The sequence below is a fragment of the Geospiza fortis genome, unplaced genomic scaffold (assembly GCF_000277835.1).
Source record: "Geospiza fortis unplaced genomic scaffold, GeoFor_1.0 scaffold49, whole genome shotgun sequence".
In the NCBI taxonomy this organism is placed as follows: domain Eukaryota; kingdom Metazoa; phylum Chordata; class Aves; order Passeriformes; family Thraupidae; genus Geospiza; species Geospiza fortis.
Genome location: NW_005054378.1, coordinates 605,431 through 632,702, shown reverse-complemented (window position 1 = coordinate 632,702; position 27,272 = coordinate 605,431). Strand labels below are relative to the sequence as shown.

At 38.8% G+C, this 27,272-nt stretch overlaps 1 protein-coding gene across 1 annotated transcript in view; it reads right to left on the bottom strand.

The window, feature by feature from the left end:
- The window catches only part of KIAA1328 (KIAA1328 ortholog), a 167,502-nt gene that overhangs the window by 36,470 nt on the left and 103,760 nt on the right, over positions 1 to 27,272 (bottom strand). Inside the window, exons 6-7 of the mRNA XM_031060275.1 lie at positions 20,643 to 21,328; positions 17,720 to 17,815 (exon numbers count right to left, since the gene is read on the bottom strand). Of these exons, the coding sequence (XP_030916135.1) occupies positions 17,720 to 17,815; positions 20,643 to 21,328 (782 nt within the window). The remainder of the gene's footprint in view (positions 1 to 17,719; positions 17,816 to 20,642; positions 21,329 to 27,272) is intronic.

Below are 27,272 nucleotides of genomic sequence, written 5' to 3'. Positions count from 1 at the left end.
AGGAGGAAAAAGAAGATCATGCTGTTACATGATGCATTCAGCCCATTAACACTGCACCCAGCTCCCTACCAACCTTTACTCTCCAGAAGCATAAACATCATGCTGCTGGTTGAGCTCTTGTTGAATTCATTTATAATTTCTGAAAGCAGAATGCCTAAGGCTTGAAGAGTTACCAACACACTTTATCAGGAGTCTTTGGTTATCAGCAGCCAGCAGCACCATGACAACTATATTTGGAGTTTTGCAGCATTGGGCACATTCCCTAAAGCATTAGGTCCTGGATTTCTCGAGTGGTTAGAACAGCACCAGTGGGATGAAGACATGCAAGTGAAGATGAAGACAGACTTTGTCCAGCACAATGGGCCAAAATTGGAAGAAAGAATAATTTAAAAAATGTTCACTTTGCTAGAATAAAGGGGAAACAAAGAAGATTATGTGAAGAGAAATCTGAAATTTTAATTTGCAAAAGGGAAGTAGATCACAAAATCACATAATCATTTTTATTGCAAAGGACCTTTGAGATCATCTGAGTACAACTGCCAAGGCCACTGCTAAACCACATCCCCAAGTGCCACATCTACATGTTTTTTAAAAAACAGGGATGGTGAGAAGCTGATTCAAGAAGAAAATTGATGAGAAGAGAGGAGACAAAGAGGTGAGATTGATGAACAGTGGTACTTTTAAACAGGATAGAGAATGTATGAGCAAACTGCTGGGAGAGAATGTGGTGGAGAAGTGCAGTACTTTGAGTAAAGTAAGGAAAGAGAAAGTTGACCAGAACCATTATGGTTCAAGATGAACTTCAATACACAATCATAAACACTGCATGGATAGAGGCAGGAGGCAAATCTGGTGACAGCGAGCAATCATGACCTCAAGCTCTGCAGACACAGGCATCTCAAAATGTTCTGGGCAGACAGGAGGATGACCCACATTTCTCTCAGTAAAGAAAAGCTACTGCTTTCAAATTCTGCTCTCTGGGAAATAACTACTGCTTTAAATGGCAATTCCCAACATATGTAAGTCATTAGTCCCTGTCATAAAAGGCTCCTTTATAAAAGAAATTAAAAATATAAAAAAGTATCTTTGTATTATCCACATGAAATAATACTGTTTATTCCAAGATTATATTGATCTACTTGCAACCATGGAAGCAAAAAACAGCTTTCTTAAGTTATTAGAAGATTAAACAAATCTTAACAGCTGGATTCTGTGAACCTAGAGATCTTTTCCAACCTAAACCATTCTATATTTCTATGATAAATCTTTTTCCTGTTTAAGCAGCAATTTTACTTTGGCAACCCAAAGACTGTCACTGAGCTTTTATTAGTTAGGATACAGCTTCATGGAGGCTGAATCACAAGGATCTTTTACCTAAAAGCTTGCACTGACTGAAGTCACTGTAGATCTGAGGGAAAAGGAGGAAATGATAGCTAAATTAAAAGTTTCCCATCAATGTGCTGTATAAGACATTGTTTAATAGGGCCCACTGAGCCTGTTGGACAATTAGTATTACTCCTGTATTATTAATGCAGCACAGTATATAATGGCTTATGACCTATAATAACTGACTGAAGTGTTGGATATAACTTCTCCAAATAACCTCCGTTTACTTTAGGGCTTCTAACTGTGTGACCACTGATAATACTGCAAAGTGTTTTTAAAATTTATGGTGGACTAAATTAGTATCTTATTTGAATTATATGAAATTATTAACCTACTAATTCCTGCAACTACAAGAGCACCAAGAGGTGGTTTTGGATCCTAGCAACTGCTTAAAGAGGCTTATAAAGGTGTAATACTTGACCAGATTTCCCTGATAAAACAGGACTTGATATACCATTCGCCTCTACTTGGGATGATTAACAGCATTTAAAAAAACAGTGAGGCCATCATTATTTGGATGCTTTTTGAGTTGTTTAAAGCACATTTGATTACAACCTACAGTCCTCATGTGAAGACAGTGACCTTTGGCTTGCAGATAAAGAGGTGACTACTCAACTGGTTTTCCTTCTGAATGCAGTACCTTCTGTGGCGCACTTACCTCTATAATACTGAGTTCTGTTTTAAATACTGCAGTGGCAGACGCAGTTCAAACAGAAACAGACAGCAAGAAGAAATTACATAAGCTAAGGTATAATAACAGAATAACAAAAGAAAGTGTATTTGCATTTATAACCTAAATAAACAACTAGAGCCTCATTGTTTAGTAAATAATAGAAGTCAGCTCATGCTAAAGTTCTGCTTAAGTAAGGATAGAGTCTCAAATCTTAAAATGACAATCTGAAAGGTGTGCAGACCAAGGAAAGAAAGGGATAATGCAGAGAGATAAAAAAAATCAGTAATTAACTACCTAACACAATTAAACAAAGAAAACATAAGGCAAAAAAATATGTTTCAGAACATAATTACTCATTCACCTCTAGAATAATTAGTAAAACAAATGATGTGACTATTGCAACATGGAAATTTAAACTCAACATATGGTCAAAAGGAATCAGCTATTTATGTCTGGAGAGATTTAGCAGCAAAAGAGGTTCTTGTCTATTTTCAAATCCAACTACCCATCATGTCACTCAAAGGCACCATAGTTAGTAGGAATTCCTGCAGGTCACCACAATATCCAATGCATTTTCACGGCACTCCTTGAAACTACCCAATAGAGAAGACTTTTTAAATAAAGACCTTATTAACCTACCTACCCTACATACTAGGGCAGGAGATGTAGTGTGGCCAAGAAAGAAGCGAGTCTCAGCACTGCTGCCTCATTATGAATATCCAAGTACACCATCACCGAAGAAAAACACACCGTGAACATTCCTTCCATCCCGTCTGAGCCTCATATCGCGATATCCCCGCTGAGCGCGAATGGCAAATTTTAAATGTCATTCAGGACCCACTGAATACTGCTAGTATTTGCATTCCTTAAAAAGTAGAAAAACATTAACCTTTTGTTTTATTGAATTAAAATGCCATGGAAATGCTGATGTAGTCTTCAGAGACTGAAATACTTTTACAAAGAAGAATAGCTGTCATTTATTAGACACAAAGAACAATTACTTGATAGGATGCTTTCTGACAAAAAGCAGATTGGTATTCTCATCATAGAAAAGGCATTGTAAAAAAACCCGGCACAGACCTCTGAGACTTGAATAATTTAAAGCTGCATTTGGTGCAATTTGAATTTTTCTTTAGGGAGGCAAAGTTAAATACCTTTAATTTGTTCTAATTATTTCAAATTTGCAAGTTAATTATGGCTGATCATTAAATAACAAAAAGGACTATCGTCTCCATAGAGTTTTACCTCCTACCCTCTGCATTACTTAAGCTAGATTTTAGTATGCATGAATTAACTTTCTAAATAATCACACGGTTTGACTAAATGGCTCAGTAAAATGAGCTCTGATCCTCACAATAAGCATTAATGGACATTAGAAAGGCTATTGGGACCCATGTTACTTACATTATAAGTATTTTTAATGGGGTCTTATTTACTAATCTTTATGTACTGTTCAAGTTAGGGCATCATATAGATACATTATTCTGCTTTAATAGAGGAAAGTCAGTTCTTCAAGATACTAAAATAAATGTCCACTTAGAGCCAACTAAATTCATTTTTAAACTAATGCAGGAAAACTCTGATAGAATATAACTTGTTTTAGCTGCTGATCCTGATGAATCAATCCAACATAACGGCAGCCTTGCTCTGCAAATGGAGTTTTGCAGATCTGTTGAATCGCTAAGCAACCCAAGCAGCTCAGGCTCTTGCCAGAGTCGTGCTTACTATCAGCATGTGATTTACCTCGCCCACGAGGCTTCCTCTCTCCCCTGCTCCACACCCAGCGTTCAGCTGACTGGGTTCCCAGTCCTCAATCCCAAATTTGGATGCTCACCTTCCACTGAACTCTGATCTTTCCATGCATTTTTCAGTGAGGATCAGCGGCATTCAGAGAACAAGACTACATTGTAACTACTCAGAAACCCGAAAAGCAAGGCAATTCATGCCTCTGCTATGTATGTTCAACAGATGGCTGCCTTAATGGTACCCTACTGCACTCTGCTGAGGCAAGGGCTTACGAGTTTAACCATTATCAAACTAACAGATTGCCGTGGTAGGTTAGCTCCAAAAGCAAACATGCTGGAATGTTATTTTCCTGTTCTGTAATTTCTGTTTTAAAAATAAAATAATTAACAGTTCATGTGTGCAATCTGCTGCAATTATATCAGGCCAAGAATGCATAACACTTAATGATGCAAAACTGGTGATAAGTAGACAACCCAAGCAATACGTTTTTGTAGCTGGAACCTGAATTGCCATTTCAGATGCAGTTTGACAAACAGGCTGAAAATTGCTTCCTCCCCTGCCACTTTGGGTGGGAGTGTTTTCCAGCCAGATCAGTTTTCAGAGTCAGCTCAGTATAAAGCAGCAGCACTACAAGTACTGGGACAAAAGAGAAGATGCCAGGATCTTCTTTTCAGTAGGGATCAAATTTAGATCAGTTCACATCAAGCTTGTTATCAAACAGCACTTTTGAAAACCACCTGCTCCAAAGTGGGGCTGCTCGGGAGGTTGGTTGTCTGCATAGCAAATAAAAAAAATATTTCTGGGGACAAAAGAAGCACTGTAGACTTTGCATTCATGGATCTGAAAACAAGTGGCAGTGGTCTACAGAACAATGACAACTTTTCCAGTCCCCTCAAGTGGAGCTAAGGAAAAACATGTCAGAACATATGAACCAGCACAGCAGCACATGTGAAAGAGAAGGGAGATTGATCTACTTGCTAGCACAAATCCACAGGGCAAGTAAGCACAGCTGGAAGGGAGGTAAGAGACATGAAGGTTAGGAGGAAAAGCATAATGTGAACCTCAGGGCAATCTCTCATCTCTGAATGCCATCAACCTTCCCCTCCTAAAAAAATGGTTTTTTAGATTAGCATTTTTTTCCTCCCTTTAAAAAGCGGGAAAAAGTCCTATTCCAATACATTCCTTGAAGACCATATTCAAGCCCAGAGTGAGATTTCATGGGCCAATTAGGAAATCTGGCATTTTGAGGCTTATGTTAGATGCATCAGAATGTTAATGGCACTGCTGGGATCCAGTGAATGTCAATAAGAAACAGCTGCTTTCCTTTCTAGAGAGCATGTGCATTTAAAGCTTTGAGATCACAGAATCAGAGAATAGTTTTGGTTAGAAGGAACCTTTTAAAGGTCCCTCGGTCCAATCACCCTGCAATGAGCAGGGACATCTTCAACTAGAACAGATTGCTCAGAGCCTATCCAAAGTGACCTTGAATGTTTCCAGGGCTGGGGCTTCCACCACCATTCTGGGCAACCTGTACCACTGTTTCACCACTCACAGTGAAACATTCCTTCATCATATCTAACTTGAATATGTGCATTAAGATGAAGAGCATGACCACTTGTCCTATAGTTACAGACCCTGTTCCAAAGTCTGTCTCTATCTTTCTTAAAAGAGACCATTTTAACCATCGAAAAGGCGCAGTCAGGTTTCCCCAACACCTCTCCTCCAGTTGTCTTCAGGACCACATCCATCTCTGTTCTCACTTATCTTTTAGGCAAAAGGCAGGAGGGCAGGGACAGGTAGGGAAACACTTCAACAGCCAGTGAGTTCTGGAACTGAAATATAAATATTATCAAATCTGCTTGTAATAAAAGGATTTTTCATCACAGAAAATAGACAGTGATTGCCTACAATCTACATGTTATTATGCAGACAATATATTGCTGAGCTGTCATGCAGAGATTTCATCTCTTACAGCACTCTTCAGGCTCAATGTCCTTGAATCCAGTAATGCCCATGGCTGTGTCAGGTTTCTCTGTTGTTTTTTATTTTTTTCCCCGCTGTTGAGCTCTCTCTCAAATCTACTGCATTTGGTTTACTTTTCTCTCACCTTGGAGGAGATACACTTGTACCTATGCTAAATTTTTTTTCATATCTGAAGCTGCACCAAGGTACAGTAATCCATAGCACAGCTACCCCAGACCACTCTCTCAGGGACCAGCTCGTTCCCCATTCCCTCAGTAGCTGGTGCTCAGATATTTAATTCCACCAGCAAGAATTGAGGCCACATATGCTCTTAATTAGCAGTGACCTATTAGATCATACCAGTCATAGGTGAAACCCTAGACCCACTGAATCAATCAGAATACTGTCTTTATTTTCAATGAAGTCAGGACTTCACTTAATTTACATGGTTAGAGGTCCATTTGTAGCAAGTATTAAGCTAAATTTAACTAGAATTATATTCATGCCTTCCCTTTGAAGCCCTCTCCTTCTTCTGGTTTAAGTTCACTACATTTCAACTCCCTACCAGCATCTTTCCAACATATCTGAGTTTCTCTAATAAATAACAAAATTACAGCTGTGATTACTTTTCTATCTTTTCTGAATTCAAAGAAAATTCAAGCATAAAGGTTTTCAGACAGTCATAGAGAAATGGCCACAGGAAACAGACTGGCCAAGCTTTAGAAGGGCAAAATTCTGTGACTGTTTGTTTGGCCTTTCTTACAGAGCAGAGCAGAGCAGCTGTCGTTCCAGCAAACTCTGCTGTCAGCCTTCACAAAAGGAAGTCATGTAAATGTCAAGTCACAAGTATAAAAACAATCCTTCCAAACAGTGTCTATATATCTGAAAAGCCTGCCTGGCTGTCACCAGTTAAAGCACCACGAGGAATGATGCAAAACCCTGTTTAGGACAAAGTTTTTGAACTAAATCTAAACTTTTTCAGCACATCAGACAGCATCACTCACTCCTTCAGAAGGAGAATCACATGCTCTTCAGCAAAGTGAATGCCAGTCTTAGTGCCTTATCCAGCATCACTAGTGTCTGGCTGAGAGCCAGCCCCAATCACAAGATACCCATCGAAATGCCATATGCAAGCTATCTCCTGAACAAACATGCCCCAAATTGGATTGTAATTTTGTTGTGATAAAGGCACTGAAGAACAACACATCATCTCTTCTCTACTTGCCTCACCCAGAGCAAAAAGGCTTCACAGTGGATGGGCTGCACTCCAAAACAGGCTGTGGCAGAGATGGGTCTGGGTGTGCGGGTAACCACCTTATGTCATCCTTTGCTAAGACTATTAGTACACAAGCACTCTCTCCTCTACAGAAGTTTCCAGACAGGCTGATAGGTGTTGATAACAGCAGCTTTCAGTAAATGAGCAGCAATTGCAAAAGCCTTTTTTCTGATCGAGGATCACATCATGGAGCAATCATTTCCTAAGGGTAACTGATAATACAGTCGAGGAGGGACACGCTAAGAGTTGAACAGTAGATACAGGGTTTTCAGTATGCCCTACTAGTAAGATATTCTGAAGAAATTCCTAATTAGAGAAACAGATTGCTTTTTTTGTGCAGGTATTAGGAGTTACACATGCACAGAACATATGGAGTTTAGGAGGATCAGAACAGTTGAAAAAGACACAGCAACTACAGTTGCTTCTGTTCATTGACGAAGTTACACTTGATTGATGCTAAGTTTCAATGTTCAAGACACCAGTAAGATAAATTTTCACACCTGGTTTCTAAGCGATGAAATGAAGGAACAAAATCTCAGATTTCTCACACCAATAGACATGAAAATTAATAACCACCAAACTGGGCAAACAGACATATCCCTAACAATACTGAGGTGACTTTCTGGGTCACTGGCAGCTCCTCCAATATCAGGGAACATGTCACGGGAAAGTCTTTCATAAATGCATCAAATTCCATAATAAATACAATTAAGAGTTTTTATACTGTCTATTCTTCTGAGGCTGAAGAATCTGATTTCTCTAACCAGGAACCATTACCATTGAAAACAACACAGAAGCACCCCTGCAGGATCCATATTTTTCCATGAAATTTCTGTTCTCTTAATCACCTTTATCTGTACCACAGGATGATTGAATCTAGCATTGAATCATGTTAAGCACAGGTTACTACAGGTTTTTAGGGTTATAGTCTGTTAAAGTCTTACAAATCATGGGACTACTGAATCTGGAAGCTGTAGTGCTTTACTTATTCCAAAAAACCATTTGGTTCCTCTGCCAAATACAAACCTGACATGGGTTTTGATTTTTGATAAAAACAATCAAGTTAGAATTTTGCCAGGTCTGTAACTACAAAAGTACATAGCATCCTAAATATTCTCATACTACAGCATCTTTTAAAATGGTGCCAATACACTATCCCAGATCAGTTCGAAACACCCTTCCTGATGCATCTTCACACTTCATTGGCCTTTTTTCCATGATTAAATCACATCTGTGGGACATGGTCACTCTATGATTAAAGAGTATATTAATGATTTACCACTACACTAGTACTCATCCATATTATATTGCTTAGTAAAATGAAAACACTGAGATTGTTTATTGATCTGCTTTAAAAAAATCCTATAGCCTGAAAAGAAGCAAATAGAGAAGTTGAGACTTTGGACTTTACTCTGATTAGCAGACTACCATGCCCAACAGATGCAGATTTGACAAGATAGCTCCTGGTAAAGATTTAAAATAACAATTTTAGCCACTTCAGTTGCCTTAAATTCACTGAAGTCACACATTTCACAGGGCATGTTTGATGGCTAGTGACTGTAAAATAAAGTATTTATTGCAAGAGCAATACAGACTTAGATGCCTAAATAATGGCATACAACTATAAAAACCATGGCCCTGGGCCCCACAGAAAAAGCAACATACTAAAGATTTCTCTTCAGTGCATATATTTTATGTGAATTTGACAGCGCCACCAAATACTGACTGGATTTCCAAACCAGGATGTTTAGGGAACAGATTTAATATGTTTTTGCACTTGTATTTAGAAAATATTCAGATATAATAGAACTGAAACCAGATGGAAACCACTGCCTCACTAAAAGGCAGTTACCACTGAGATACGTATCGGCATTGCTCTGACATCCACTATCAAGGGGAAGAACAAAGGGAAGAGATCTTGAGACAAGGCTGCTTGCTGTGAAGCTCTGCGGTCTGGGCTGCCAGTTCCCAGCCTCTGGAAACCCTTTTGGTCCAGACACAAGTGATTTTTGCCACCTTAGAGCTACTATTGATTTTTGGGCGTGAAAGTCTACCTTTGCATGCGTTTGTCACAACCTGGTGGAAACATCTGTCCAGAGCAGAAGCCACGAGTGCCACTCTGACACTGCGACGTGGCTTCAGGGGTTTGCATTATTTGTGCTGCCAAACCATCTCAGCCCTACTGAGTCCACAGCTGGTATATAAACTTAGCACATCTCTCAGAGACATGGTTTGCTCCAAAAGGATGCGAAGATGTAAATGGAGATTAAGGAAACACAGAGACAAAAAGAAAAGAAGGATTAACTATGCATTGATCAAACAAAAGGGCATGTAGATATACAAAGAGGTGAAGTCTGTCACTGTTGATAGAACACTGAAGACACTTGTAAATTGTTGTGTTCAAACTCTTCTGCATGCTAGAAGCCACACAAAGTGCTTCCATAAAGAAGAGCTGATGACCTGTCACTGCAGTGGAGTTCTAATGCTTTTCTCTCCAGATCACCAATGAAATCTTTTAAGTATGGTTTAGATTTTAGGTAGGTTTATCAGGCAGAGACCATCTTTGTGATGAGTGTGAAGAAATACAATAGTTTGAAACTCACTAAATTAGGATTAAGGGCAGGGAGGGGAAAAGAGCACTCTTAAAAAGCTGAGGATAAAAAAAAAGAAGGAAAAGATAAAATATAAAACAAGAAAGGCACTGTCAGAACACACGGAGGCAAAAGTCACCATGAAATGACCCAATGGTTCTAAAAGACAGAAAGAATTAGGGAATGTAGTAGCAGCAAATGGCTGAAAGTTAATCCAACACACAAAAAAGCTCTGAGTGCCACATAACTGACAGAGTAAAGAAGAGGTGGTGGCAGAGAAAATAAAATAAGAAACAGCTTTACGACTTCTAACAGACAACTGGCCCTTGAAGGTGAGTTTAAAAGAAGCAAAGCAGACAAGACCTGAAGAAGCAGCCTAGATACCCATTTGGAAAACTTACTTTGAAGTAGGTGAATGAATACTGAGCAGTTAGAGAAGGCTTTAGAGTAGTCAAAGTGCAAGAAGAAGGACTAAAGCAAGGGGTGGTTTTAACTGTTGACACTGCAAAAGGGTATTTTGGCCGCCAAGGAGAAGGAAACTGCAATAGCTGTCAGCAGCCCAGATGCATGCAGAGAAGGACAGTGATCCTGAGGTTATGAATCTGAGTGTCAGGGAGGATGTGGCATTATCAAAATCAGAAGTGAAGAGAGATTCAGAAGAAAAAAGTAAGGAGCTCTGTTTTGGACAGATTAGGAATGATCTGAAGGCAAAACAACTGGGATTATGTGTCAGGGAGGCAGCCAGATATGCAAGACTAGATGGAACAGAGCAGAAGGTTTAAGAGTTATTGGCAGGGAGATGATAGCCAAATCCGTGTAACAGGATGTTGTCATCCAGTGGGTACAGAAATCTCCAGTCAAATCAAGGAGTGACTAAATCCCTTCCCTGCCACCTCACAGAGGTTTCTACCTAGTTTCAAATGAAATTATCTAAAATAGTGCTGCAAAAACATGCATAAAAAAACCTGACTTTCCATAAAATCTAAAGATCATACTGTTTCTAAAACTAGGGCAACCACTAAATGAAAGTTAACCCGAACAATAACTTTAGCTAAACTTCAGGTCACATGCATTTAATATAATGAGATGAGGAATATGAAAAGGCCATTCATAATGGAATTCATCGAGTTAGGTATGCCATGCTTAGCTGCCTTATAACATATAATTAATGATCCTATAAAAATCCAGCAGTACGAACTCTCCTGGCTGCCCGCAGAACTGTTCTTTATGCTGGGTAGGGCAAGCAAGCATCTGCTTCCACAAATACTGCCCTTTGAGAAGCTCAAAAGCTTTTTTCCCCGTGTTCCATCAGGGACCACAGTGCCATTTTCATGACACGCTGAGCTTTGAACCATTACCCAAATCAGACTATAGCATTTGGCAACCCAGTACACATCTGTCACGATAGACTGGTTAGTGGTCAAATGTTAAAGAAAAAGTCATTAACTCTCTTCCATTGCTTCTAATACCCCACCTTCCTCCAGATTATTTATAATCCTCACTAAGCCCACCCTCTGTTTATAGTCTTTTAACACAACAGTGAAATACATACTGCCTGGAGATCTGTGTTGCCTTATACCACTCCCAACCATTTGGTACAACAAAAGATGTTCTCTCTCCATCAAAAGGCCTGATCCCTCCTGAAGCACTGATGTTCGAATTCAAGGTTAAAGGATTAAGACCTGAAGCACTGGGTACCAGAGGAAATGAAGGCAAATATCGAAAGAAACACAAAAATCAATCCTCTTCGCTGCAGGAGCAGTGTGAAGAACAAATCAGCTAGGCTGAATCTAAAATTTTCTCTGCGTGGCTCTCAAAAATTAGCACTTTTATAAATATAATGGGCAGTCTGCAAAGCCTCAGCACCCGTGCAAAGCCACAGAGTTCAACTCAATACATCAGTATGGTCTGGGAAGTTTTATGCCAGAATAATTCAGTGGCAAATACACAAAGTCCTCTTCAGAGAGAGCAAGAGCTGGGAAGTGAGTGAGAGCACATGTGTTGTTATCTTTATATGTAGTCTGAAAATCTGCAAGTGGCAGAACCTAATATTTACTAAAGTTTGCCTTTTGCTTCAATTCTCTGAGTGCTGAAGTGCAGCCAAGGTCACAGGAGGGGTGGGGGAGTGGGTTTTAGCTTAGTGTAGCTGTGATCATGGGCAGAACAGCAGGGTACAGAGGATTTCTTGCTTAACTTTGTAATACCAATAGCTTTTGTTCTTAGTCCTGCCCCATCAGTTCTGATATAAGCTTTAAATGGCATGAAAGTTGTGCGGGTGGGTTTAAAATTTCCTGATTCAAAACTACCTTCCAGAACATTTTGTTTTATGAGGTTTTTCTTAACTTTTCCAACTGATAAATTTCTGGGACATATGAATGTCTAGATTAAACAAAATATTCTCTTCACCCAAGATTACACATAAAAATAAAAAGTAACAAAACAGTATGTCTGAAAAAGTAATCCACTCCAATTTATAAAAATAGAATTCAGGTTTTCAAAATTCAATTCAGGCAGTAAACTAACAGTGTCTACATTTTCCCATAAAGGAGGCATCTGCAAATGACTTGCAAAAATGTCTCTCACTGTCTGCAAGTGTTGGCAAGGAACAAACTCCTTCAGGAGATGCATGCATTTCACATATTTCAACTCAAAGAAAAAATTCTCCAAGCATTTTTAGTTTTGATGTAGGATATTACCAAACCAAACCCATGCAGAACACTGGTAGCAAACACAAGTTTTGTGAAAATACCGAAATACTTTTTTTTTAACAAGCCTGTTTTCACCAACTGCCCTCCTAAGCTTAGCAGTATTTCTAATACCTGGGTGCCTGTGCTTTTTGAAGACCTCACCTACAGGCTGAGTGTATCTGCCTATGAAAACCACTTATGGCATTTTCTGCTTACATCTTACACCTCCAGTCACTCAGTAGGCTTCCTGCTCAAGGTTACTTTGGACTGCAATGGGAATGATGTAATACTGCTGTGTGCAGCAGACGTGATCATGAGAACAGAATCAGCATAATTCAGGTAAATGTTAGATAGGCAGCTTGAAATCACTGTTGCAGTTGAAAGTAAACCTGAAAATTAGATTAGTGAAGGAACCAGGTCAGCAGAAATGAACTCCATTCTCTCCAGTCCGATAAGGATCACTGCCTACCCTAACAAAAAAAAACCCCAACTTTAAATGCATGCATAGGTATATGTAAAAAATTGCCACACAGTCCCCTTTATGCTTTTAGTAACCACATCAGAACAAAAACCTTAGCCCTGTACAAGAAAACCTACTACCTTCAGAGTCTGCACGTGGCACTAATGAAGCAGAAATGTGTGTCTAAGTCTGACTGTACTCTCCCATACGTCACAGCAGACTCCAGCAGCCATCTGTTGGAAGGATGCTGTGCCTATATATAGCCAGACACCACCACGAGAGAAAGAAAAACTCATATCTGCACCTAATTCAGCGTGTGCACTATTGGCAGATCTGCAAGCACCGTTTTTTTTTTACCGGCCAAACAAGTGTTCGCTCCATAAATATCCTATCTAAAAATGATACAAACTTCAATGTAAAATTATCTGGAACAAGAAAGTAACTTGATTGTTAAAAGGAGCACTAACAGGTGGGAAAGCAGCTTCCAGATACACAGATTTTATGGGCCATTTGCAAGCACAGTTGATTTCATCCCAATTTAATGTGCTAGTCTGCCAAACCAGCAAATAGAAAAAAAAACAAAAATCCCAAAAAACTATATTCAGTACATTTCTAAAAGTTGGCCAAGTCCTATATAGATACACCTCAAGAAACCAAGGACAACAAAGAGATGACCTGAAACCTAGGAGTCTTGGACAAGGAGCCAGTTGCAGCCCTGGTGAGAGTTTCTCCTTCAGAGGCTCAGGACCTGGACACACCTCAGGACCTGGAACGTGACATGCTGGAATGAAGAACTGAAAAGAAAACTGCTCATAGGAAACCAAATGGGTGCTACCATTTGTTTTTCGATTTTCTTCTCCTCAAAAACAGAAATTATGGGGCCAGCAAAAGTCAGGCCAGCAGTAGCAGAGCCATGCGATTGCATGTGACTTTTATTTTACATTTAAATTATTTGGAGGGGGGAACTGAGAGAACAAACTTGGATGTGCCTGGGACAGCAGGGGGAGCTGCGAGTCTGCATTCCTCTGCAGGTCTATTTAATTGCATTGAATATTTGGACAAAAGCACATCACCACAGAAAGATGTCTGCATGTCTAACAAGCCACAGAAAAGAGAGTTCATAACAAAGCATTAAACATGGAGCAACAGATAATTGTCACCTTCTCTCACTAGATAATAAAAATAGTTACATCATAAACACAAAAATCTTTTAAAAGACCCCTGACAGCACTCCCTCCTGGAAATATCACCATAGCAATGAGCATCCAAGTACAGGGGAAGTATCACTGAATCCTGTGCTTGATATTTTTGAGTAACTAAAAATACAAACTGGCAAAAATACACATGGGTGATGTAGAACGAGGCATACAAACATAAAGAGCCTTCAATGAAATTAAAGGTGGCAAATTCCACCTGCAAATCTTTAATACCCCAAGAAAAAATCCTTTCACCAGGTAGCATACATTGAACGAGTGCCTGCAGATAACTGTAAACACATCTGATAGCTGCTGTATCCAACAATTCCTATTTAGAATACTTTGCACAGGTTTGTGTAGAGGCTCAATGGCAGAATTGTGTGAAATCCAAGGCAAAGATGCCTGTTAGAGAGGAGGCAATAAAGAGCCATACTAGCAGAGCCTTATAGGAAACCTAAGACTTGGAAAAGCAGGGAATCTTGAATGTTAAGATTTAGGCACACAGCAGCACTCTGGGGAGGGGTGCTTGCAAAGTGAAAAACTGAGTCTCCTCAAGCTGGTGCCATTAAATACATCTTATTTCCATGCCATTCAGATCAAAGTTAAGATTAAACAAAGGAGGGAAGAGTTTTAAAATTCCTTTCCCAGATGCAGATGTCAGGAGCACACACAAAAGCAGGTGCTGGGTGTATTGATCCTACTGAATACGCATGGAGTGAGTACTTGAGCATGTACCAAGCATCTGTGTCTGGGAGATGGAAAGCACTTTGTAAAAGGCTGTTTTATGCTAAACAAATGCATCAGGTTATGTTTTTATTTTGAATATTTTAAAGCATCTTGCACATTGGGGCAGACTTGAAAAGAAATTATACAGACAACTTGCCATTAATTGCACAAGCTACCAACTCCGTATCTGCAAATTGTCTGTGGGCTCACTTAGGAGCACTCCAAGCTGCCGAAAACCATCCTCAATAAAAACCTGCTCTGACTGCTGCACCTTAGAGAAATGGAGATCCCAAATCTGAAGGTAGTTCAAGTCCCAAACGCTGGCCCAGCTGCAGCTAGGCAAAGGGACAGGCATATTTCTTGTCAACATCAGGGAAGGGACAAATCCAACACTGCAAATTCCTACCAGAATAGGTATCCAAACAGGCTGAGATGGACAATGCTTGCTGACAATGACAACAAAAATATCTTAATAGCACATGTAGGAGAGAAAACAAAACAGGCACCCTTTAAAAATCTGGCTGTAGTCTGAAGTGGCCCCTGAGATCAAAGTGTTCATTTTCACTAACAGACTATGAGGAAACTCCATATCAGAAATCAAACTCTGCACGGTATTTGCTTGTGGAATCTTTTTTTGCTTTCTTCAATGAGGGAAAAAATTAATCCCTACAGGAGATGACAAGATGCCTTTTAAACTACATACCTCATTTCTGACTACAATTACCTTTCAATAGTCTGGCACAGCTGCATGCTCCTATTTGCTTTTTTCTTTCATTAAGGGTTCCTCTATTATTTGTACCCATCCTATAGCATTTACGCCTGGCAGTGATGCACATTCCCTTGTCTACAATTCTTCCTACATATAGTAGAGGATAAATTGCAATTAGATTTTTATAATTGTAGATAATTAACTCAAAATGAGCTGTTAATTATATAAAAAACTAATGTTTTTTCAGTTCTTGATTATATTATTTATTTTACTTCTCACTCCAGCAAGTTTCCTATTTTAAAGGTATTTTACTATTTCCTTTAAAATACCAGGATATTTTTAAAGTAAGTTTTGCTTATTTGAAGACTGAAATCAAGTTCTGTACTGTGAGATTTGCTAGAAGACCTCTCATGTATGCACCGGAAGTCAGACAGGGCTGATTTTCCATTAGTGCTTTGTTGGAATTTGCTGTAACAAGGACTGTTTTGATATGTCAATTAGAAACCAAACACCACCACCACAAAAAAATAAAAAAGAAAAAAAAATAATAAAAAAAAGAGCTCCACATCATAAACCTCCCCCCTCAAACAAACTAAAAAATAAAAAGGCAGAAAAAAAACCATCAAAGGAGACAGTTAAAAAAAATAATGTATGTCTACCAGCTCTTCCTCTTTTGTAAGATATGGCCACACACTCGCACACTCTCCCTCTCTGTACTGAAGAAAACATCACTTACATATTCAAATGCATAAAAGAGATAAATGGACTTGTCTTCTACGGCCTCTTTAAGCCTTACATTAGAGTAAATTATTTAGGGACCATTCATCTGGTAACCTTTGCAAAACTGAAGATGGCATATAAGAAGAAAAACTTCCAAGTGTTTTTTGCTGCCAAACTTTGTAACCAGCTGGCATGGTACCTTGAGACTGCTCAAACACACAATAACTTTGAAAAATTACAGTAAATTAAACAAGGGGAATGAAGATAGGGTGGGGAACCTTTGAAATCTGGGACTCTCATTTTGTTAACAGCACAAGTTTTCTTCATTTTCCCTGTTAGAATATGTAGATATTTGCAGGTTTTTGGTTGCCAAGAAGCTCTGCAGATGTTCTAGGTTACATTTTTCCTCCAAGGGGCTTAATGCTGCTGCATCTTAAACATGTCATGACTCTCCATCTTTTTTGCTACAGTGATAATACTTTGATCACTTCAGTTTGTGTGAAAATGAAAGAAAAAAGCATCTGAGCACAACAAAGATATGCCAGTAACTCACTGCAGCCAAACACCTGGTTAAGCAGTGAAGAATTCCAAGAAAACTAACAACTCCTGCTGTTATGGAGAAAAAAAAAAGGCTTATCCCTTTTCAGTCAAAAGGGATTTCAGAAAGAAAAATTAAATTAGTATAATAAAGTTTAAAAAAAAAAGGAAAAAATAAGGCATTGGACTCTTAGTTTATAAACGAATTATCAGTTCTTCCAGTATTCTCAGAACAGAGAAGTTTATTACTTTGAGGTATTCTCTTGTTGCTAAAGAAGAAGTAATTCAAAGCACAGCTGCTCATCTTGTCCACCATTCTTTGGTCAAAAGAACACCTATAGTTACAGCACAGAACAAGAAGCTGTTACTTTCTGAGAAAAGAAGAAAACTTTGCCAGTTTTTATTTGTTGCTTTCCTAATAAGCCTGAATCTTTTTCCAGTGTTAACTTGAATGCTACAGGGTAGGACAGAAGGAAAGTACAATAGCATACTGATTGAAGTTTTAAATAGCAAGCAGGATGGAGATAAAGAGCTAAATATTGGCTTAACTCTGCTTCCAGTTATTTCAGTGGTGGTTTGCTCTGATCACACTGAAGTAGAGGTGAAATGAGAGGTATTTAAAAAACAAGTAACTGTCACCAACCATGGAAGATTTATCTGAGAGTTAAAGGATAATCTATTATTTACATCAGGTCCAAATAAAGACTAAGGAGATGTTCTGATCTTAATTAAAAAAGTAACAAGCAGTACCTAGAACAAAGAACTAAAACTAAGATTTTGTGAAAACTCCATTTTGCACTGGGATAAGAGGTGGCACACAAAACCTGAAGCCTCTTCAGGAAGTCACCTAAACTTTGAGTAAAAACAGGTCAGCATAAGTACTGAGTCGACTCATAAAACACAGCAGCCAATGAATTTTACCCTTCCTGCAGAAAAAAAAGCTCTTAATCTGAAACAAACACATGAACAAATACACTTGGCAGGCAACAGCACACTGTCAAGAAGATATACTGACCCTGTGAAGCACTTAGAAGTGAAGAGAGAAATTACCTTAGCCCCATGCTGCTGCCATTCATCATCAGAGCAAGATCTCTGGGTGCTTCAGCAATGGGCACATCTTCTGAGCCAGGTACATGGCCTTTAACCCTGGAAAAGATAAGTTAGTTGTTTCTGCAGCTGGTCAAATCACACCAGGAACTTGCCACTAAAAGGTGACCTATGTGTCTACAAATGGGGCACTTCTACACATTAAAGGCTTTAGCAATTATCTTCACACTTTCAAACATACTTTTATACTGGAAGTCTGGTTTAGGCCCAGTGCCTTTGCTTCTAAGGGTTACCACAGGGACAACCTTAGCCAGTGTAACCCAGTTGAGTATTAGCATTTCAGCATTGGAAAGGGAAAACAATAGGGAAAAATTTGCAGTCTTTTCATTACAGAAACAGAAAAGTTTCATTCGCAGATTACGGCACCAGAGCTCAAAGGCATCATGCATAAATGGCGTAGAACAGAATTTGTATAAGATGGTTGTGTGTCCTCAAACTATGGGCCCACAAATGATGCTCCATTCTTAACAGATCACTCCACCTTCTCCTTTCTCTCCAACAAAGTCAGAAAGTCAAGATATTTCTCTTTTTTTTGACTAAAATTCCTGTTTCCAAGCTTTGCTTTTACTGGGCTGCTCCAGTGAGGCTTGAACCAGGAGGAGCCACTGAACTGCACATACACACACCATTTTTGATAGCTGAGCAACTACTTCACATAGAGAGTAGCTGCAAACTGAAAGTACTACTACCATGTGAGGCTAAGTAGAGAAATGTGGAAAATTAAAAGCAGTTATGATGCAGTGCGGCAGAAAAAATTATCAACTCACACTTTAGCTAAAAGATTAGAAAAGTTTGTTGCCAATAACTACAAGTGGTCAAACCTCTTATTTGTCATTTTATGACAATGGACCTTAACCAGCACTCCACCCAGGCAGAAGGACAGACAAAAATAAACATTATCTGGAAAATAATTTTTCTTGTATTGTTTTTTATGTTGTTATGATGTTCTAACTCAGTTAGAACCTCCTGACAATGAAGCAAAGGTTATTTGAGCTTAGCTAAACAAATTTTTATTGTTAGCAGTATATAAAATTACTCTGTTACCAAGTACAAAATGAATTATATATTTGGAACTGAAACAGAACTGTGATGCCTAAGAGATTTACCTCTAAATATTAAGCATTTAATTCTAAAGATACTGAAATATTTTTAAGAGAAAACACATTATATTCCAGTTGTTTCCTTAGAGAAAACATGGCAAATCTGACTTCACATGCACCTGTGAAAAGAGATCACAAAGTGCAAAGTCCTCAGACTGGTCATACATGGTTTTTTTCATACAATTCTTCTTAGGTAACTAAAGTTCTGTAAACCATAAAGGGCTTTTTCCAGAAAAAAAAAAAGTAGCTACAACAGATATAATGGTACTAACAAACCACATTATTACAGATATTTAAGGTGCATTTTTTCTGAACTTATGCCTCCAAAACTGAAAATTTTCCATTAGGAAAAAAAATGCACCAAAAAACCCATTTTGTATGTCCTTCATATCTACTTGTTTTTCATTAGAGGGATGCATGCACAGAATTAAGGTATTTGATGATTAAGAATCCATCTGTTCCTACTTAATTCTCACCTGAAGTCATAATCCTTTGTTAGCAACTTCAGTCATTTTCAACACACACATTTGTGATTTCCTCTAAGACGGGTACTTTTAAAGCCACATAAACACATTATTTTCAATGTAAATAACAATCCAAGAAGACAAACAAAAGACGACCTAGATTACAGTACTCTCTTTTACAGCCTGAAAAGTAACCAGGGGGCTGAAATGAAGAAGGTAAAGTGATGTATTCCTCCATGGTGGTTACAGTACACGGATGTAGGAAGTGGGTCATCTAATGCAGACTCTCATGGGGTGCTGTTAGCAGCTGCCATATTAAAAGAGTATAGAAATATTCATCCCTGTGAAACACTCCTACTGCCTCTTCCAAAAGACTGCAAAATTTTCCCCCTTGTTTTTCCTTTCTAATGCTGAAATGCTACTACTCAGCTGAGCTGCAATGGCTAATTTAACCTGTTTCCATTCACTGTTCCTCTCACTTTAATAACATAATACCAAAAAAACAGTTGTTCCCTCTTTCTCAAAGACTATTTAGATTGTCAGAAAAGTGTTACCTTCTGCAACAAACTCACAGGCCTTCACTTCGCATTTCTATGGCTGTTCCATCTCCCTTCAAGTTTTAAGCAAATAATGTGCCTCAGTCTTGGCATTCTCCCTTTTCACTAACATTGCTGGAAAGAAAATATCTTCACTACACTGTGTTCCCTTCCTCTTCCATAAATATATGGGGAAAAACTCCATATATTTTTATATATTCCATATATAAAAATATATATACACACACACATATATATATGTGTGTGTACATATGTAATGATCTTCATCTTTTCTGTAAAACAAACTCCTTCCAGTCCCAACCAAGGAGAGTGCAATCCTTCAAAACTGACCTTTCCAAGGAAGGGAGAATGCCACATTTATGTCATCCACGCTCACACTGCTCTCTTGCCAAATGTCTGTGTTCCTTTCAAGCGCCTGCACTAAGATCAACCTCTCATTTTCTTCTACTGCTTCTCTTTTCCAACCTAGTCTTTTAGAAGTGTTTTTGTTCTGCCTTTCTTTCTACCACATACTGTTTTCCTCTGCTGCTTTCCACAGCTGTCACGCTGCTTCCCAACAGTATACACTAACAAACTAAAGTCTCCTCTCCTCTGAATCACTCTTAGAAATTGTGCCATAAGCTTTGCCTGTCTTGTTTTATTCTATTTATTGTTGCCTTGTTCTGTTCTCCCACTTAAATCAACTATTGCCCATGTGCTTATTAGAAATTTTAGAATTTTTTTAAATTGTAAGTCTCAAAATCACCTGTTATAATCCATACGGGATTGGTGTAGTTGCTGTTGTTTTAGGAGCAGTTTTGCTTCTTGCTTAGTCAATAAATGTTGAAGTCGTTCTTTTTCAATTTCCAACTCCAGTTTTTGAAGAAGCAGCTTCTGCCTTCTTTCTTCATACAATCTTTTAGCCAGCTCTGTTTCCTTAGGGCCTGAGTCTGTGCTGTGATTCAGCCTAGAACCTCGACAGTGGTTGGAATGATCATGGGTCTTGTGAACAGTCCCCGAGTGTTTCCTAAGTACCTGGCTGACATAGCAGCTCTCTTCCACGCTCCCTGAGCTCCCCACATGCCTCCAGGCACAGCCATGACTCACTTGCTGAGGGCATGCACTCTGAAATTCACTCGCCCTCTGGGCCATCTCCTGAGCTTGCTTTACATGGCGAGGGCTCCTCTGCTTGGCTGGGGAAATCACATTGTTGCACTTTCTGTGCAAGTCATTTTCCATTGGATACTCTTTCAGACATTCCTGATGGTTGTAATGCATTTCAGTCCTGTAACCATGGTTATTCCTGCAAGGCTGAGACAACACAACACGGGCTGGGCTTACAGCCTTCGGTGCTCTGCTGTTCTTATGAAGAGTCCAAGGTCCCCCAACACCCAAGTAGGAGCTGTCCAACCCCAAAGAGTGCTGCTGGCACAAGCTCTTCCCACTGGATACCTGCAACAGGAGAAACAATTTCCTGTAAATCACTAAAATTCATCTTTGTCCATCAATTTCCCTTGGTAAATGTGTTCTCCTCGAAGGAGAGCTGCTGGTCCATGTTGATGGACATGCAGCCAAACCCCACAAAATGTTTACCAGAACACAGACACAAATGTGATATCAAATCTACATTTCATTCCATCTACACAAGTGTAATAAATGTAAAACTACTGTCTGCAGGATCCTCAGCATAAAATGAGTCACTTCAGAGTATCAAGTAGTTGTGAGCATCTAGGGTTACATAAAATCAACTTGAAGAGTGGCAAAAAACATTAAATGTTAAGGTTTGAAAATGTTTAATTTTGAATACCGAGCCAAAAAATCCATTCAGCCACTATAAATACTCTTTGATTGGCTATTACACAGCAGGAGATTCGATGTAAAACATTTCACCTTGCACTGAATGGTATATTACTTACCGCTGGAAATTTGATGAGAGTTTTTGAAATATCTTTACAGAAACACAGATAAAAACCAACTACTTTCTGTAAAAAATGGTTGTACATCAAAAGCTGTCATTTAAATACAAAACATGTTTAAATACAGCTATAAACGTAAGTGATTTTTCAATTAAGCTGGGCAAGTGATTATAGTCTGATAAAACTCTGAAGAAAACAAGCAACTGTAATTCACATTTGTCAACCCAGTACAAGCAAATTCTAGTGGTTTTGTTATAGTCATGGATATTATGTAATAGACATCGCAATCCTAGTTACATCCTGGAGTATCTTTGCACTAAGGCTCATCTAGGCAGTTAAGCATCTGAGCTTTTGTGAACATCACAACAGCACTGTATCAGGCACACACATTTCTTTTGCTAGAATTGCGCATTAATTTCAATAACAAACTGAATTTAAGCTCCTCCAGCCTTTGGGACCTTCCACAAAGATATGGGACTTTTTAATTACAGAAGCCAGATTTGTTAAAGATCGCAAAACCGCTGCAGTGTAAGTGATTTAGCAAGGAAATTTGGAATCCACTGATGGAAAAAAAAGGTATTTTTTGCCCTCTGGGAATGCTTACAATAGAGAGGTATTGTGCACACGGAGTGCAAGACAAGTCAGCCAGACCCAAACCACTCGAATTTAGGAATGCAAGCAAGCATCCAGCAATGATTAGAAGAGAGATATAATACAAATCTATGCAGCATTTATATGTATAATTTAGATTCTTTTTTTAATAAATAAACAAAATACCAAATATACTCTGCTGCCCTTCAAGACAACCAATTACAAGTTTCTTGTAGACTTCACAGAATATAAATTAATGTGGATTAGCACCTGAATACTGATATTTTATTATTTCCAGTTTTGTGCATACAAATATATCCTCTCTCCCATGTGATTGAAAGCCAAGGATGTCATGTTTTGCCCCAAAGGGCTCAGTAAGTTGGAGGCATTTGCATTAATGTCAGTGCTAAATGTCTGAGCAAAGCCTGGTGCTTGGACTGGGTGAAAAGTGCAGGACACTAAAATATTTTAAAGTCAGAGGGGCTGGCAGGGCAACTGAGCAGAAATGCAACATGCTGCCAAAAAGACGGAGTTTTGTTATTTATTATTTGCAGCATGCCATCCTTGCTGGCAATATTTTCCAGACAAATAAAGGCTATAGAGCCCTTTTAATCTGAATTAGACAATACAGGAAAGGACAATGCAGTCTCTCATTTCCCACATCACCTGTTTCTGGTTGTAGAGAATTTAAGGCACCTACAGGAAGAGGCTTTCAAGGTGGAGGGTTCTCCAGTCCCCATAGACAGCAGAAGGTCTCAGATCTGAAGATATTCTTAAAGCACCCTATCAGGGCTGGCAGTGTAGGGTGGTCACAGAAAGCAAACACCTGTCTTTCTGCAGCCCATAAATAGTAGTTAAAAAGAACACTCATAAAAAAAGGAAACTCAAATGATAAAAACGTCTGAGAACACCACCTTTATTTTAGCAGTTTGCTGACTGAAGAGACAAGAGAATGTTAAGAAATCCAAGCACATGAATAAAGATTTTACAAAATAATCATCAGGTTTAAGAATAAAGGTCCACATTGCAAATTAACTTCATGGCTGAGACTCTATTACGAGTCCCTGAAGGCCCTGAAAGAGAGGTACCAGTTAGCATTTGTTGACCTTGGCCGCCATTAAGTCTGCCCTGATGGTCTCAGAAATGGCATTGACATTTAAAGACTTCATAACAAGGCAGAGAAACTTTAATGTTATTTCACAGATACAATATGTTTGTAGGGGGGAAAATTCTCATTAATGTCATTGAATGTGAGTGGGATTTTCTTATTTCTTTAGAAGGAGGAGGTCATGTTAGGCAGAAGACTGAGTTCCAACATGCCTTTTATGGCTACTCAACACTTTTCAGGGTCTAACTCCAAAGAAAAATTAACTATTGGGAGTCAGAAACTAGTCAACAACTTTTTTTTAGTAATTTGTGGGTATTCTGCTAAAGCAATAATTGAAAATACAGCTGGATGGTAGACATTGCAAGGAAAATGGACTGACATTTACAATTTTGAGGGGTGAAAAGAGACTGGTGCATGACATGACAGACCTGCAAAATGCAGGCCAGGTAAAGGGGAAATGTAGAGGAAAGAAACATTGTGAAGACCCACCTACTTCTGTGAGTCTAAAGACGCACAAGCATAAGGAATCAGGTAATTTTACAAGATGAGTTTAAGAAAGATATTGCCTATGGGATGCATGGAAGCCATGACGGGCCATGGTGGAACAGCTGTGCTTGCTCCTTCATGGAGCTCTTCCAGCCTTGCTGTGCCATATTTAAAGATACAAGTCCCTCTAACTGAGGTTTAAACAAACTCAGACTGCTCCTTGTAATGTAAGGAGTTAATAAGACTTGATCAGATGTGAAACTCTTGTGAAACAAGGAGATACTAAAAATGGTTTTAATAATCTTTAGAAGGATTTAAAGACGGAGACACGTGTGGAAGTCTACAAAGTCTTTACTGCAACCCCGATAATTTTTGCTCAGGGATTCAGTGCAGAGCTTAAACAAACACCCAGTCCTTAAAACTTCCTACGAACAGACAAACAGTGCACCAGTTTTATGCACGCAGCATTATGATCTCTGCAAATTGTTCTTAAATGCAACTAGTGTGCTTCGCAGTTCTAATTCACAGTGCTGGCAGAGGAAGCACAGTTACAGACTGACTCCAGCACAAAGGGCTTTGTACTCCAAGGAATGAACTAGTAACAAAGCATATCTTTACAACACCAGCACAGGCAAGGTCCTGACAGATTTCATCACATGTACAAACATGTTTAAGAAACAGCCCAAACTCATTACCTTGAGAAGTCCTGTATTCTGAGGGACAAAAGCTGGCATCCCAGCTTTTGTAAATACAATGTAAAATACAATGCTGTTAGAGCAAAATTGCTAGAGATGTTAGCAGCATTAGGAGTTTACTTCATAGCACCCGGGGCTGTAGTTTTTAGCTGAAATATGTCTGAATACAGGCAAAAGAGACAATGAAGTAAAATAATTCTCAGTTGTATCTTGAGGACATTTCTCTAATCTGGATTTTCAGCTCAGGAGTTTCTTTTGGTGGGGTAGAAAGAGTGGAAGGAACATGTTGATTCAGAACAAGTCTGTTTTGCTGATCTAAGTGGGGAAGGAAACCAAGAAGAATGAACAGAAGCAGCAACCAGAGGAGAAATACAGTGATTTTAAAATATTTAAAGATGATGCAGAGACACACAGAAACACCTTCAAGAGCACCATGGGCACATACTTAATGACACATACTCTTCACCAGTGTAGTTGTTCTTTGGACATGATCAGCAAAATTTATTAGGAAAAATTTGTTCATTGGAAGCATTGTCAAGTCCTGGAACAGGCTGTCCAGAGCACTGGTGGAGTCATCAACCCTGCAGGTATTTATGAGACATGCAGATGTGGTGTTCAATGACGAGTTTTAGTGGTGGACTTGGGCATGCTGGGTTAATGGCTGGACTCAGAGGTGGTTTCCAACCAAAACAATTCTGTGACTCCATCAGTGACCCAGATGACACCCTCACTAAGGTATACAACCTAAACCTGGAACTCAGGTTTATACCACTCTGAATGCTTGATATATGGGTCTCATCTGAATAAAGCTTGGCTTTGGGTTTCAGGTCTATCAACAGTATAAGCACATGCTTTTGTCAGCAAAATGAGGCAAAATGAGCTTATTATAAATAAACTCAGATAGGATATTGGGGCAACAGAAATCCTGTTTTTAAGAACAATTACATCAAATTATAGAACTATTTGAAGTACATTACCAGTGATTGAGGAGCTATTCTTTCCAAGATTCTGTAAGAATTTATCAGGGAGAGCGAAAAACCATAAAGATTTTAAAGTATATTAGTAGGATCTACTGAAGCCTATAATTTTTTTCTTTAACTCATATAATCCTTTGTTAAAATCTGTACCATAAATAACCCAATATCAGTTATTACAAAGCGCCATGTAATAGTACAGCAACTGTCTCTGTCACTACCTAAGAAAAAAACAGTAGATAAATCCTAAGGTAAGCTGACCATTTTTCAAGCAAGAAACAAAGCACTATTTTCTGTGGAAATTATGTATAGCTATGATTGCCATATTCCACTGAATAAAACAAGTGGTCTCAAATGCAAAATACTGTGAATGACAGTCACCAACCTGTATTTTTCCTGTAGAAATCTACTGAACTCAACATACTGACAAGGCGTAGCTGAAAAAAAACGTAGTATCACATCACAAAAAAAGTGAATCTATAGCTGCTAGCTGACAGCAGAGGAACACCTCCTATATTTGTGCTGCCTTCAGTATTTTTTCTCCTCTTTGTTAAGAGGGTTTGAGCTGGCATGCCAGGTGCACAAAAAAAACCCCTGCATTCAAAGTACCATGTGAGCATTTGCTGGCGCTCAGCTTTAAGTGTATATTTTGCATTCATAAACATGCCACCCTTCTTCTCCAGCTACCCAAACACTGTTGATAATTGCTAACAAGGGCTCCCATTTCAGATCAGCAGACTGGTTTTACGCTGCCTGATAAGGCAGTTAATAATACAGTGCTCCAAGAAAACTAAAGAGAGGTGTCTGTGTGCCGGGTCTTGGAAGTCATTGTGAGCAAAATGTCCATTAAGCCCACACGGTACCCACATGTGGCAGTGCAGTATCTGGCCACTAAATTTAAGCAAACATGTTTGCTTTCCAAAATAAAAAAGTATCATTCCTCTTTGCACTACAGAAACATGCCACTACACTAATCTTGACAGTACCAGGTCCAACTATTAAGATTCAATGTGCTGCCAACATTATAAAAATAATAATAATAAAAAAATCCCAATCTTCTGACTTCAATTTTTCACTTCTGCCCTTTATTTTACTGAAGAATCAGTAGTTCAAGACCTAGATAAATATTTCAAAAACTATACTATTTGTGAGCAGAGCAGGTCACTACCATTTCCCAGTGCATTTGGAGTTCATGTGAAATAAGGGCAAAAGAGTGATGAGCTGCATTTTTAACATGGGCATATACAGAATAGTTGTCTAGCTGACAGAGAATGTGTAATGCAACATCTGCACCGTACGCCTTGCCAAAGCCCATCCCAAATAAATGTAGTGCATTCTCCCTAGTGCAATTAACTCTTGTACTCTGGCAGGTTGTGCTAGAAGATCATCAAGGTAGATTACCTTCCAGCATATGAACTAAATACTTACAGGTGTTATATCATCAGTTATTACTTACAAACTTCTGCATTTAACAAGACATCCAGGCAAATGAATGATCTAATTTATGAATTATTTATAAGAATTTCACAGCATGCTCCTGGCGTCATCCATGGCCTTTTCCAGGTCATATGACACCAATTAGAGCTGAATTTTAAATTATTCAATAACCTGAACTCTCTTGTCATT